Genomic DNA, 14,938 nt, shown 5'->3' on the forward strand with positions numbered 1-14,938 from the left:
CTTGTGTGAAGACGAGGCATTTGGACCGAATGATTAAAGCCCCAAAGAGGATATTTGGTTTGGGCCAAGTTATGAGCCTAAACGAGGAGTTAAAGCGGCCCAAGGGTATCCGCCCGGTGGTCCGCCCGATGGCGCGCCCGATCGGGCAAAGAAGACTTATATCGCAGCAGCCCTTTGCCCGATCAAAAAGGCGCGCCCGGTCGGGCGCGTGTCTCTGATAGATCTTTTAAGCATCGTTTAGTTTGTTTTAATTTAGGATTCTTGCTTATTATAAATATGTTTTCGTTAAGCAAGTTTAGTATTCTTTTACACTTCCTTATTCTCTCTTTACTTTTGTAATTCTTTTTCTAGACTTTCTCTCTACTTAAGCTTATTTTCTCTCTCTACACTTTATACTTTGTTCTTTACTCAACTCTTTATTCCGATTACTTTGGTAACGATTTCTTTTCTCTTAATCTCAGTTATTTATTTTATTTCTTCGATCATGTCTTATTTTATTGCTTTGATTAGTTTAGATTTAATTTTGTTTGAGTAGTTATCTTTCTAGGGTTTATGGGGATCCATAATTAATATGAAGGTGTAATTTATTGTTGTTAATTATCAATGCTATATTAATTTCCTATTGATTGATTTAATGCTCTGTGACTAAATTAGGCATGATCTTTTATGCATGAGTTTGACAATATTGATTCGAGATTCGAGAGATAAGAATTGATGTTTAGGTCTAGTTTCAATAGGCAGGTTAATCTATAAATGGTTAAGTCGAGATTCGAGAGATGAGATTTAATACCGGTAGACTAATTCTGTGATTGTAATACGTAGCGAAAGCCCTTTATAATCTGGTTAATTGATGCATTGATGATTGACTATTATGTTTTACCCTGGAGTATTATTTATTGGTGAACCTATGCCCTAGGTCTTTAATTCATTGATTCCTCCTATTTTATTCTCCTTACTTATATTCTTCGTAGTATAATCTTTAAATCACAACAAATTTTTACTAATAATTTAGATTGCTATTAATTAATAAGGAATAGAAAGACTAGTTTCCCTGTGGATTCGACCCTACTTCCCTATCTACTTTAGTTAGAGGACTTAAGTAATTACTTTTGATTAGGTGATACGACTTTAGTCTATCAAAATTTGGCGCCGTTGCCGGGGAGACGGTTTTTATTTTTATTTCTGATTGTTTTTGTAGTCTAGGTTATTTTCTTTCGTCCCATCTTTGGGACAATTCTCATATTTGTCGTCTAGTTCTTTGTTTATGCCCAGGTGTTCCAGATCAGATTACATTCTATTCGATCCTTAGATCGAGCGCTCTTTTCCATAGGCAAAAGAATTTATACAGGCAAATACTGGCGAGTTCTGGTGGTGATAGTCCTAGAGACCCTTCATCTGATTCTAGTTATCCAGACACTTCTTCAGAATCAGAATTAGAGATGGCAGATGATCCACCTAAAAAGCTCAGCGACTATTCTCAGCCATCTTTGGCGCATTTTCCCCACCTTTCTCCTACGCCAGATCTCGAGGGAGTTCAGTTCGAGATCAAGCCCCAGTTCATCACGATGATAGAAAGGAAGCAATTTAGTGGAGTTAAGGTTGAAGACCCTGATCTACACATTGCCGACTACTGTCAATATTGTAACATTATAAGGCAAGCTAGGGTCACATAAGACCAAATAGGGGAGATTCTCTTTCCTTTCTCTTTATGTGGAAAAGCTAAACTGTGGTTTAATGGTTTAAATAGAACTGCACTTGGCATTACTAATTGGGAGGCTCTTGTTTTGAATTTTTATAACAAGTATTACCCTGCAGAGAAAACAGTTCTATTGAGAAGCGCAATTCAAAATTTCGCCCAAGAGCCAGATGAAGCACTATATGAGGCTTGGAAGAGATTCAAAGACCTACAGAGAGAATGCCCTGGCCTCATCATAACTTAGCACAGTGGCAGTTGATACAAGCTTTCTACAATGGGATCGAAAATTCTTCTAGAGCAATTTTGGATTCTGCAGCTAATGGGAGGTTTATGAACCTTAATGTTGATGATGCAGGTCAGGTTATTAACGATATGGCGATGCATAATTCCCAATATGGGAATCCTAGAGGTTTTGCAAACAAGGGAAAACACCACGTCGATTCTGTATCCTTTTTGCAATCTCAATTAACCTCTATTTGTCAGAAATTGGATAACCTTACTACTGCTAATTTTAAAATAGCTAATGTTTCTGCAATTGATAATAATGATAGTGATGCTTTCTGTGAAAATGTGGAATTGTAGGTCATTGGGAACATGAGTGTAGGAGTTCTATGGAGCAGGTTAACGCTTTTAAGTCCATCAAGCAAAATAACCCATACTCCAACACCTATAATCCTGGGTATCGGAACCATCCTTATCTTTCCTACAGGAGCACTAATGTGCAAAATCCCACACCTCCACCTCCACAACAACCACAACAACCAGCACCACCACCACAGTAGAAATATTACCATCCCAATGCTGACCAGAAAAACCAACCACAAACTCCTCCACCACCTTCTAACCCAGCTTTATCAGAAATATGCAAAAGCATATGGAGAGTAGAGACTCACAAATTGACTTGATTGTAGCCCACAATAAAGTCATAGATACTCAAATTGCACAATTAGCCGCTGCCCTCCGGGTTCGCCAGCAGGGAGCCCTACCATCGCAACCAGTACAACCCACATATCGGGCGTTTACAATTACCCTCAGGAGTGGTTCACACAATGATGGGCCTCCTATGCCCAAAGAAGATGAACATGTTTCAATAGAAATTGCTAATCCTGATTCCTTTATACTAAGGGATATAAATCTTAGCCCTGCAGGGCTAAAGGGTAGTACTAATATTTCAGATGTTACATTGCAGGGTAAAACGCCAGGGAAGGTTGTAACTCAAGACAAGAGTAATGATGTGCAACAACCAATTATCAAACTACCATTCCCAAATTGACATCTGAAGACTAAAGTGGATAAGCAGTTTGGTAAGTTCTTGGAGATGGTGAAGGATTTGCAGGTAACAGTTCCATTTACAGAATTGATTACACAAATTCCTGCATATGCAAAATTCATGAAAGAAATATTGACTAGGAAAAGGTCTATTAGTGAGGTAGAGACTGTCGCTTTTACTGCAGAATGTAGTGCCGTACTACAAAATAAATCTCTACCCAAACTAAAAGATCCTGGTATTTTTTTCTATCCCTTGTCATATTGGCAATCTAATGATTGATAATGCATTATGTGATTTGGGTGCTAGTGTTAGTGTCATGCCATTATCTGTATGTTCAAAGCTAAAAATGGGTAAATTGAAGTCTACTAACATTACTCTGCAAATGGCCGATTGTTCTTCTAAATACCCCTAGGTATTTTAGAGGATGTCCCTGTTAGAGTAGGAAAATTTTATATACCTGTTGATTTTGTTGTTCTTGATATGACTGAGGATTTGCAAACCCCTATCATTTTGGGTAGACCCTTCCTTAATACTGCAGGAGCAATTATTGATGTAAAATGTGGTAAATTGACACTATCAGTAGGGGATGATAAAATTGTTTTTAACCTGAATAATACCCCTAAAAGCCCCATGCTAGAGGAGATGTGTTATAAAATTGATGTGGTTGGTAATTGTTCTAATAAGCCCCAAGCTTTTGTTAAAGATCCCTTGGAGGTGGTATCGTGTGTTGCATCTTCTACAGGTACAACTAACCAATGGAAAGAGGAAGTGGACGCAATGGAGAGAGCCTTATACTGTGAAGGTCTTGGTTTTGAAGATGAGAAAGTGGAAATAAGTACACAAGTTGCGGAAACTGAGCCTATAGTGAGAGTTCCACCAGATCGTGTTGTAATAGCTCAACAAAGTGACAAATCGAGGCAACCAACGGTCAAAAAGGGTTCTCAATCGAACAAAGGAAATGAACCACCAGTTCAAGCCAATGAGGATCCACCCAATAGGGTGAATTGGTGCCTTACAGGGCGTCTTAGGAAGCCGAGTCGTGGTTTAAAAATTGCTCAACCGGGTGAGGAACCACCCGACCAGGCGGTAGGCTAAGGGGCTTAACTTCTCAACATGCATGTGGTAAGAGGGTCGTGCGGGACCTAGATAAACCAGCGCTTTGCGGGAGGCAACCCGTATTTTTCTTGTTTTTTTTTAGTCTTCTTTCTATTTCTTATGAGAGGAGAGAGGAGAGAGTTTAATGAGTTTATTGAGTTGTTTAGGTTAGAAGGAAAAGAGTTAGTCAAATTTGGAAAAAAGAAAAGGAGTCTCTAGTACCAAACATTGCCTCGGGCCCGACCGGGCGAAGGACCGCCCGACTGGGCGCGAGAGCAAGGGTGAAAAATTGACAATTTTTGCCCGACCGGGCGCGAGAGTTGACGAGTACGGACATTTTGACCGCCCGACCGGGCGGTATGGCGCCCAACCGGGCACGATAACGAAGAGAATTTAGAGGGTTTATACCGCCCTACCGGGCGGAGTGGCGCCCGACCGGGCGCGAGAGCGGATCAGCAAAACTGCTCAACTTCGACAGGCCATAACTTTTGCGTTTCTAATTGGATTTTGGCGTGTGACCTATCGTTGGAAAGCTCTTCAAGTCTACTTTCCAATTCAATTAGAATCACTGTATTATCATTTATATATCAAAAGTTATGATTAGAATAGTGTACCCGACTCAATTTTTATTTTTTTTCCTCTAACACTTTGTTTCTTTCTTGCCCAATTTTGTTCCAAAGAGATGCATTGCAATCCTGAGGCTTTGGTAACATTGATGTGGTGATGATGAAGAGTAGTCACCTTGACTACTTGCTTCCTTGTGAAAATTGCAATCCTGAGGCTTTGGTAAAATTGAAAATTAAAAAAATTCAAAAATACGTTCCAATGAATTGTAAATCATGCTTCCTTGTGCCCCATACTTGAGAAAATTTGTTTTGATTCTTGGTTATTGATGATGAGCATTGTGGATTTGTTGGTCATGATTTGAAGTTTGATTGCTTGGATGCCTAAACATGCGTCAATTTTGTCCAACTACTTGTAAATATAGTGCTTGATTAGTTGATTTGATTAGGGATGTGTGTTTAGTTCCTGGTATGTCAATGAATTTGAGTATTGGTTTGCAACTATGAGTAGTATTTCATGACTCACCTATTATGCACATGAGGAGGACGAAGGCGTTCATTCTTTAAGGTAGCCTTCAGACGATATTAGATACATTTGTTCCCTTCTTGCTACCCATGTTGTTGCTTGTGCCCTTTTATTGTTTATTTAGCCACATTACCAGCCTTTTTAGCCCATTGGTTACTAGTCCCAAGCTTGGCTTGGGGGAGCTATAGTTAGTGAGGTGAGGGAGTTGTAGTGTGCACATTATTTGCACAATGTGGAGGTATAAGAAGTGTAATTTGTTCTTTGATTTTTGTGATTGGAAAAAATAAGAATTTGTGTTTCAAAGTTGAAATTTCCAATGTGAAAAAAAAGGAAAAAAAAAGAGCAAAAAGAAAAAAATTGTTATATGTTCAAATTATCTATATGAAAGTTTCCCAAGGAAAATTCAAAGAAAAAAAAAAGTATCAAGTTTGAAAAAAAAAAGAATGAAGTCAAAGTTTGTTTATTCACTCAAGTTCTACATTGTTATATTCTTATGAGTGAAATTGTAAGTGTTGGGATTGTTTATGTTGTTCGGAGTAGTATTTGGTGGATTCTTGTTGGAGTTAGTTATGTTGGAGATGTTGATCATTATTTATTTTGATCATTGGTTTTATTAGGATTCGACTCCCTTTAAGCATGGTTTTTCTCTCACATGTTCCCAAATATTTCCTACCCTTTACCCTAGCCTTACATTACAAGCTTTAAAAACCTTCTGACCTTGTGCATAGAGTTGTGTAGATGTGAAAGTGTTGTTTATCAATACAAATTATGAATTGACATATTCCGAGTCGACTATTAGGTTGAGTGCTTATCTTTTTAAATACACGAGTGTGTGAGTTTGGAAGGGCATTGTTCACATAAAGGGGTGGTTGGAGAGCGATCGAGTACATCTTTTACTCGCCACATAAATGAGAGTTGAGTGTGTGAGCACTAGTCTTGAATTCTATATGCTCATGTGGTTTGCTCTATTTGACAATTATTGGGGAGGAAGAGTGATTGGATGAATGAGATTGATTGATATTGAAGCATGCTCATTAGATTTGCCTTGAATCGTCTGTGCTTGATTTGATTATTGGGGTGAGGCATGTTTTATATGTTCATTGATGAGCTCTTTGCTTAGAGACAAGCAAAGGGTTGGCTTGGGGGAGTTTGATATGTCTAATTTATGTAGTATTTTACTCCTGTCCCTTGGTCATTATTAGTAGTGTTTTTGGCTCTTTAGAGCCACTTTTATTACTAATATGTGTTTTCTAGTGTTTTCGTAGTTTTGGTTGAGTTTTGTAGGGAATTGCACCTTTGGAGTACTTTTCCGGGATTTTATGGAGCAACTACGAGCATTGGAGGAGCGCGACCATCTTTCGTAGCCCAAGATCGGTTAGAGTAATCAAACCGGTGAATAAGGGCTCGACTTGTGTGAAGACGAGGCATTTGGACCGAATGATTAAAGCCCCAAAGAGGATATTTGGTTTGGGCCAAGTTATGAGCCTAAACGAGGAGTTAAAGCGGCCCAAGGGTATCCGCCCGGTGGTCCGCCCGATGGCGCGCCTGATCGGGCAAAGAAGACTTATATCGCAGCAGCCCTTCGCCCGATCAAAAAGGCGCGCCCGGTCGGGCGCGTGTCTCTGATAGATCTTTTAAGCATCATTTAGTTTGTTTTAGTTTAGGATTCTTGCTTATAATAAATATGTTTTCGTTAAGCAAGTTTAGTATTCTTTTACACTTCCTTATTCTCTCTTTACTTTTGTAATTCTTTCTCTAGACTTTCTCTCTACTTAAGCTTATTTTCTCTCTCTACACTTTATACTTTGTTCTTTACTCAACTCTTTATTCCGATTACTTTGGTAACGATTTCTTTTCTCTTAATCTCAGTTATTTATTTTATTTCTTCGATCATGTCTTATTTTATTGCTTTGATTAGTTTAGATTTAATTATGTGTGAGTAGTTATCTTTCTAGGGTTTATGGGGATCCATAAATAATATGAAGGGGTAATTTATTGTTGTTAATTATCAATGCTATATTAATTTCCTATTGATTGATTTAATGCTCTATGACTAGATTAGGCCTGATCTTTTATGCATGAGTTTGACAATATTGATTCGAGATTCGAGAGATGAGAATTGGTGTTTAGGTCTAGTTTCAATAGGCAGGTTAATCTATAAATGGTTAAGTCGAGATTCGAGAGATGAGATTTAATACCGGTAGACTAATTCTGTGATTGTAATACGTAGCGAAAGCCCTTTATAATCTGGTTAATTGATGCATTGATGATTGACTATTATGTTTTACCCTGGAGTATTATTTATTGGTGAACCTATGCCCTAGGTCTTTAATTCATTGATTCCTCCTATTTTATTCTCCCTACTTATATTCTTCGTAGTATAATCTTTAAATCACAACAAATTGTTACTTATAATTTACATTGCTATTAATTAATTAGGAATAGAAAGACTAGTTTCCCTGTGGATTCGACCCTACTTCCCTATCTACTTTAGTTAGAGGACTTAGGTAATTACTTTTGATTAGGTGATACGACTTTAGCCTATCAATAATGACGTTCTTTGATCATCTGTAAGGATTAGATAGGATGGTCTTATTATTACTATATTCAGAGTACATTAAAGAAAAAAAATAAAAAAAGCAATTTTATACAATTATATACTCCATAATTCCTTCTAAGTTTAAGGATGTGTTTGGTTTGTATACTGTGTAGTGGTGTGATATAAGTTTCTTGAGTTAAAAATAATCAATAACTATATACTAAAAGACACACCAGCAATGACACGTGTCATCTCCTAGTGTGTCCTTGTAGAGAATATTTCAAGCATTATGATCCCAAACTTGAACCCCACTGTGATCATACACTAAAGTATGGTGGCGTTCCAAAGGGAAAGAAAAGAGAGCAAAAGAGTCGCCAACAAGTTTTAGGAACTTGTAAACCCAAAAGACAATCCAAAAGGACCATCAACTCCATAAGGTCTTGAACCAAACAGGGTTCGGGGATGAGGGTACGAATCCAATCTACAAAAGAAAGGACCCGCCCTATAAAATAGGCCTCTACTTTGTTCTGCTTGTATCCATGTGCACTTTTCGAATAACATACAAACATCATATTGAACCTACCCTGTTTATCTATGTTGGTTGAATATTAATGCACAAATAAAACTATTATTGGCGATCACTTGAGTTAAAATCATATTAGCCTAAACCAAATTATTAATTATCTTATTAAGCGTGATTTCAAGTACAAATTCCCTTTAAACATGCATAAAAGGTGTGATCAAGCAATCACAATAAATATAAATATATCAAGCAACATAATAATAAGCAATAATCATAACCGTGATAAGGCATAATAAAGCTTAAATATAATAGCAAGATCCTAGGCATGATACTAACAAGATTAATAACAATCATAGCATGTCACTAAACAATAAAAATCAAAGCTTTCAACCTAACATGGTACTAACATGATATTAGAAAGAGTAAAGGCAACCTAAGCATGATACTAGAAAGCATTAAATAACCTAACATGATACTAGAAAGCATTAAAAGCATCCTAACATGATACTAGGAATTAAACAATAATAAACATGCTTTCTATATTGAAAGAGAGTAATAAGATTACATACTTTGAAGCCTCGTACCTCTTTCTAATAACAAAATACACAAGTTAGTAAACTTCAATGAAAATAATAAAGAATAACTAAATAATTAAATTGAAATCAAATTAAACAAAGTTTTGACTAGACTTGGACCAAATCCTCAGAAAATATCAAACCTTGCACGTCTAGGGCGAAGGCAACTTCGAACTTGGCTAAGTGATTCTAAGTCTTGTGAATACGGAATTGTGCTTGTAAAAAGGTTGGTTTAGAAAGAGAGAGAGAGAGAGAGAGATAAGAATTAAGTAATTCTTGATGAGAGTTGATTGTAGATTAGAATTGATTGGGAGAATTGATGAATCAAAACAGAGGTTCGGGACCCTATTTATAGGAAAATAGTCCGGAAAATCATAGAATTTGATAAGGAATAAAAATCCACTCTGTCGCTAACAAACCGACCTTGTCGCCAGAAAGTTATCTTGTCGCCAGGCGACAGAGTCTGTCGCGAGGCGACAAACCTGTCGTTTGGCGACAGAAACAGTTTTTGCGTATTTTGTTTTTATCATATCTTTTGATCTAGAAGTCCAAATAAGTCATATAATATGTCGTTGGAAAGCTCTTGAAGTCTAAATTCTAATGCAATTAGAATCGGATTAAAATCTTTTGTAGATAAAAATATATGGCCGAAATAGTGAAAGGGTGTCAGTTTTGGATAGAGTTTCGTATTCCTTTCATATCTTTTTTGTTATAGCTCGGAATTAATATTATAATATATCATTGGAAAGATAATTTAAAGATCTATCCAACCATATAAAATTTGGATAAAAAATATGAGGCAAAAAAATAATATCTGACTATCTTTGAACATGTTTAAATTCAAATAGAATTAGGAAAGTTTTAAAAAAGGAAAGTTTTATTTAAACGAAACTCTATGATCTTATCTTTTCAAAAAAGGATAATTAAGATATTTTAGAAACTTATAGAAGATTCTAATCAATCCTAATTAGTTTAGGAATAGGATTAAACCTTGGACCCTCCTCATGATCATTGGGTCGTAGGTAAAATCCGGTTTGGGCCCAGTTTAGTATTTTGGCCATAACTTCCTCATTATTCATCAAAATTGGGCTTATAATATATCGTTGGAAAGGTCTTTTCAACCCCATCCAACTACACTATTATTGGACCTTAATTATGGACCAAACTAAACTGGTTTGGCTATTTTTAAATAAATAGAGTTATTTTCGAAAACAGAGTGAAGAGAGTTTTAAATAAAACTAAACCGCAACACTTGACTTTTCAACACTTTCACCTCATTCGATTATGGTTTGACGCGAAAGGTATTCATCACTGGGTTTGGTTTTGGGGAGACACAAATGGGTGTCTACAGTCCTTAGTATTTTTTTTTTTAATTTAGAAAAGTTTATTTAAAGAAGTTATTTAAAATAAAAGTATTTTTTTGTCAACCAAATAAACAAACAATAATATATTTACCTTTCTTATGTTATTACCCAATTAAGTACGGATTAAAAAGGAAATAAATAATCTTTTTACAGAATTGTAATTATGGTGGAATATAATTTATTCTACAAAGATATTAACTTTTTATTTTGTATGCCATAAATGCATAAATTAAATTTATAAAAAGAAAATATGGAATAATTAAAATAACCGTGCATGGCACGGGACCTAATCTAGTTCTTCTATATACTGGAGTAGGCTTTCCCTTTTAGGTCACACTGGGAGTAGTATGCTGAGGGGGTAATGAAGAAAATTAGAGAGAATGATAGTGAAATCAGATGGTAGTCTATAGGATAGATTATGTAATGAGCAATAATTAAATGAAGAAGAGAATGAAGGGAAACTATGACCCTCGTTTTAAGGGTTAAACATTACCTTAGTGTGGTAGTGGGTAACATTTACCCCCAAAATTAAGGTATTAATTACAGTAAATTTGATATGTTTTTGGAATTTTGATCTTTGTTCTTTTTGTTTATTGAAATTCTGATGTTATGATGTAGGATAATTCCCGAATTTATAATGAAAAAATGGATTTTCATTTTTTTGGCGTATTTTTAAAAATTAGATAGTATGTTTATGAGAAGATTTATCTTGATTATCGTTTTGTTTTGTAATTAAGTATAAACAATAAAAAATTGAACTTGTTGGATCTTTTTTTATTTAGGTGCTTTAGATTGAATTCCCTGTTTAAAAATTGAAAATGGTTAGCCTGAAATATTGACTGAATGTTGTTTGGGCCTATTCTTTCAACCTACATTATTTGCATTAGGTGTACCCCTTTCATTCGGAAATATTAACTGTTGTGTTTAATTTTGGGATGTCCGAAAAAAGTTGTTGCCTTTCTTGTTGGGATGTTCAAAAAAAGTTGTCACCGGTCTTGTGTTAGCTATGGTTTGTGTTTTTTTGGTAAATTACTGTGGGTTATGATTATGTTAAATGTCTTAATATGTTAATGATATCATCTCATATCCTTAATTACGGGGGAATTGTACAATATGACTGCTATTTTTCTAAAGCCGGAGTAATTTAAAGCATGAACACTGCAAATTAAAACTACTTCCTGAATATAGGGGTGTTCTGACCCTTGGATTGGTTTGCTTTAGTAATTAGTATCTGACTGTTCATCTCAAGTATGCTAGCATGTACTGATCCTTAGTATAGCCAGCAATGTGAGGCTAACAAGAATTGCCACCCCAAAAAAAAAAAAAAAACTAACTGATCTACGGTACATTAAGCTATCCGGAATCTTTTAGTTTCTGATATTTTTATTTGGAAAGGCAAAGGAGTGGGATTTTTCTTTAATCTTTGAGAATTTTGTGCCTCTTGCAATTTTGGCCTCAAAACCGACTATTAGCTCTGGAAATGAGCCGTACAGTATTGTGACTTTTGACTTCAGATATTCTTCTATTTTACTAATGTCACTCACTCAATGCATAATCTCATGATTTCAGGAATGGCTTCACTTCAAGCTAGTTTGACTACAATCTGGTGCAAGAATGATAACCACTCTGCCCCATCCATGCCGCCCAAGACTTCTTTCTTGCCTAGATTTGATACGTTGGGAAATGCTGCAGCTGCTAACACCAAGGAATTTCATCTTAGAGTTCAGGTACTCGATCGGGCCACTTTGACCTTTGATCCACCAACCACAAATGAAAAAAAATCCAAACAAAATAAACATACAGTTGACCCTTCAGCCCTTGACTTACTTCCACTCCCATCCTTTGAGCAATGTTTTCCAAATAGCACAAAAGAATGCAGGCACTTGTTTTCATGCCTAAACTTTATAATTCCAGTTTCTTATAAGAGCACAACCTTTTTTAAAAAATTTTATTGCATTTTCATTAGAATAATCTCTTTATATTGCTTATTCATGTGAATATTACTTACTTCATTGTTACCATTACAATGATAATCATTATTGCACTTTTTATTCTATCCTGATTCCTGTAGCAAAATCTTTCTGTATCTTCTGATTGTTTGATTAAGGTTAGAGCAGTTCCATCAGTTTGCTTGCAAATTTACCACTGTCTTCATTGTATAATGGTTTATGCGTATAATGTACAGGGAGGTTACTCACGAGGAATCAGGTCATGTACTCAAGGTACCCTTTTGGCGCATCTATCTTTCTGGGGACGAACCCCATTCTGACACCTATGACACCAGTGGTCCTCAGGATATTAGTCCAAGGATTGGTATGGATCCTTTGCTCTATGAGCTTTGTGTTCAGCAGCATTGATTGAGTTAAGACAGAATTCCAACTTGCATATAACTTAACTTACTTGGTCACTTATGTTATGATAAATAGGACTCCCCAAGTTGCGCAAGCATTGGATTGACAGGAAGGAGAAGTTAGGTCTGCCTCGATACACACAGATGTTCTATGCTAAGCAAAGAATGAAAACTGAAGAGATTTTCTATGCTGCTCGTGAGAACCTTGATCCTGAATTTGTAAGGTCAGATGTTCTTGTACACTATTGAGGAAACTTAAATAGTTGTGCTGCTTCAGAATTTGAAATTTGAAAGTATTATCAAACTAACCTAGCATAGAATTATAAATGTGTGTGCTAACCTTAAAATGCTGCCGTCACTGACCTCAAATTCAACCAGACTGAACCACCCAGCAAATATATGCTGTGAGGATCACCTAGCATGAACACTAGAATAATATCAAAGTTGATATTATTGAATCTGGTCTAAGAGTGAGGATCACCTAGCATCAGTCTTTGGATGCACACAGGAAGAACTGACCTTTGTCAAGAGCAATGTTAGCCATGCTCCCCTTGGCGAGCTCTGTCAAGGCATGACTTCTTTATCTTGGTAATTAGTTAATAATATACTCAAGCTGGACGAATCCTCTTTTTGCCTTTGCTGAAACATTTACTTGATTGATCTCTTGATTTGAATGAGATGTTAGTTTTTTATATTTAGCTACATTGAAACCTTAGGTTCATTGTTCTAAATATAGGTTTTGATAGTCTGTTCTATCTTTGGTGGTCTATTGATATTATAAAGTTCTCATCTAAGTGACTATTAAGGCTTAAGAATATGAGCATGTGATAGTGTGATACTGCAGATTCCTATATCTTCTACCATTATACGTGGTCTTTAGATTATCCCAAATAAGTGGAAATGATTTATTTTGTTTATTTTCAGGTTTAGCTTCTATTTGATCAGTTGAAATCGAATATTCTTCTGATAATCACTCATCTATGCACTTTGTATATTTCCTCTTTAACTGTGATGCAAGTAGTATATCTAAAGATTAGTTAATCAATAATATCTTGACGAGCAGCATGAATTGTAATAGGCATGGGGGAATGACTCCGAAAAAGCACACTAGAGATCAAAACCCCGGGATTTCTCTAGGAAGAGATGATGTTGATGATGTACCCGAGACTCTACAACCTCAACAGAAGCAAGACACACATGTCATTGTGAAGACTGAGAAATTGAAAAAGGCGTCTGCTGAATCCACAACCAAGGAGATTTAGTCTTTGAAGCGCTAAGAAAATATGTAGTAAACTAATGAAGCACTGAAGATCATCTAAAACTTTTAAAACTTTTGCTAGGCTATAAATATATGGGCAACTATTAAAACTTTGCTTTTGCTGGGACTACATATAAACATATTTACTAAGTACAACAGATAGTTGCCTAAATAACTTATGTAGGACTCCAGCATCGCGTAGCATTGAATCTCTACTTTATGCCCATGATTTCATGTATATAGAAATAATTAGATGCCGTAAAGGGATATATTTTGAGGGGTTTCCCAGGAACAATAACAACAATTAGTGTTCCAGGCAAACACCCAGCTAAGACTATGTTCAGATGTACTGCTGTATTAATGTGCATATTTAAAAATAAATATATGTCTATTAGGAAATTATGGAAGTGTGCTGCTATTGGTAGACTTTTAATCTTGATAATATTCTCATACTTAGCATATAAAGTGCAAAGGCCAAGGAAAAAAGAAAAACAACCTCAACATATATTACAGCAATTTTAAATTTAAATTCTGTCAAACAACCTTTAGTCTACTAAATCAGAAGAACAAACTTATTAGCCAGAATCTGAAACAAGGAAAAGGTTGGGGAAGAAATAACTAGAGTCAAAAGTTTTTTTTTTTTTAAATACCTTCACCCTTATTTACTACAGCTAAACTGATCATTAGAAAATTTAACCTACATCAACACATAAACTACAACTAATCACACACTAATCACGGAGACGAGATCACATTGGGGGACTGCGCGCGTAGCGCGCAGGCCAACAACTAGTCCCCAAAAAAACCCTAAGTACTCCTCTTTCCCTCCATTGAAGCTACCCTTTCTCTTTTCCCCCAAAAAAAAACCTCTACTACTCACCTCCCTCTCCACCTAAATTTCTTTATCAATGTTATGCATGTCTTCTATGGATCTATAATTTCAATTACCGCTCCTTTGTGAATTGAAGTGGCTATATATTTCTCATCTCTTATAGAAACGAAAAGTATATGAATCAATACAATCACAAATATACTATATGATTTGGTGAATATATTGTGTTTAACTTTATAGTAACGTAAGCAATTAATGTCATTGGCTATAATAAAAAAAATAAAAAAAAAAGGGGGAGGGTATTTTGGAGGGAAAAAAATCATGAAATGACATGTGTCATTCTTAGT

General features: G+C 35.8%; 1 protein-coding gene across 1 annotated transcript; it reads left to right on the forward strand.

Moving 5' to 3' along the window:
• The first annotated feature begins 10,507 nt into the window (after positions 1-10,507).
• On the forward strand, positions 10,508-14,300 carry LOC145606042 (phosphomethylpyrimidine synthase, chloroplastic-like). The gene is made up of 5 exons (XM_081662105.1): positions 10,508-10,684; positions 11,721-11,878; positions 12,337-12,464; positions 12,578-12,725; positions 13,580-14,300. The coding sequence occupies exons 2-5, from the start codon at positions 11,766-11,768 to the stop codon at positions 13,761-13,763; spliced, it is 573 nt and encodes a 190-aa protein (XP_081518231.1). The 5' UTR covers positions 10,508-10,684; positions 11,721-11,765; the 3' UTR covers positions 13,764-14,300.
• Positions 14,301-14,938: the final 638 nt, after the last annotated feature.

The sequence above is a fragment of the Chenopodium album genome, chromosome 22 (assembly GCF_948465745.1).
Source record: "Chenopodium album chromosome 22, dcCheAlbu1.1, whole genome shotgun sequence".
Taxonomy (NCBI): domain Eukaryota; kingdom Viridiplantae; phylum Streptophyta; class Magnoliopsida; order Caryophyllales; family Amaranthaceae; genus Chenopodium; species Chenopodium album.

Excerpts from the sequence above, each read along its gene's own strand:
- LOC145606042 (XM_081662105.1), top strand. The coding sequence starts at position 11,766 with ATGATAACCACTCTGCCCCATCCATGCCGCCCAAGACTTCTTTCTTGC. Across the intron at positions 11,879-12,336 it reads AATTTCATCTTAGAGTTCAG|GGAGGTTACTCACGAGGAAT; the intron begins GTACTCGATCGG and ends TATAATGTACAG. Across the intron at positions 12,465-12,577 it reads GGATATTAGTCCAAGGATTG|GACTCCCCAAGTTGCGCAAG; the intron begins GTATGGATCCTT and ends TATGATAAATAG.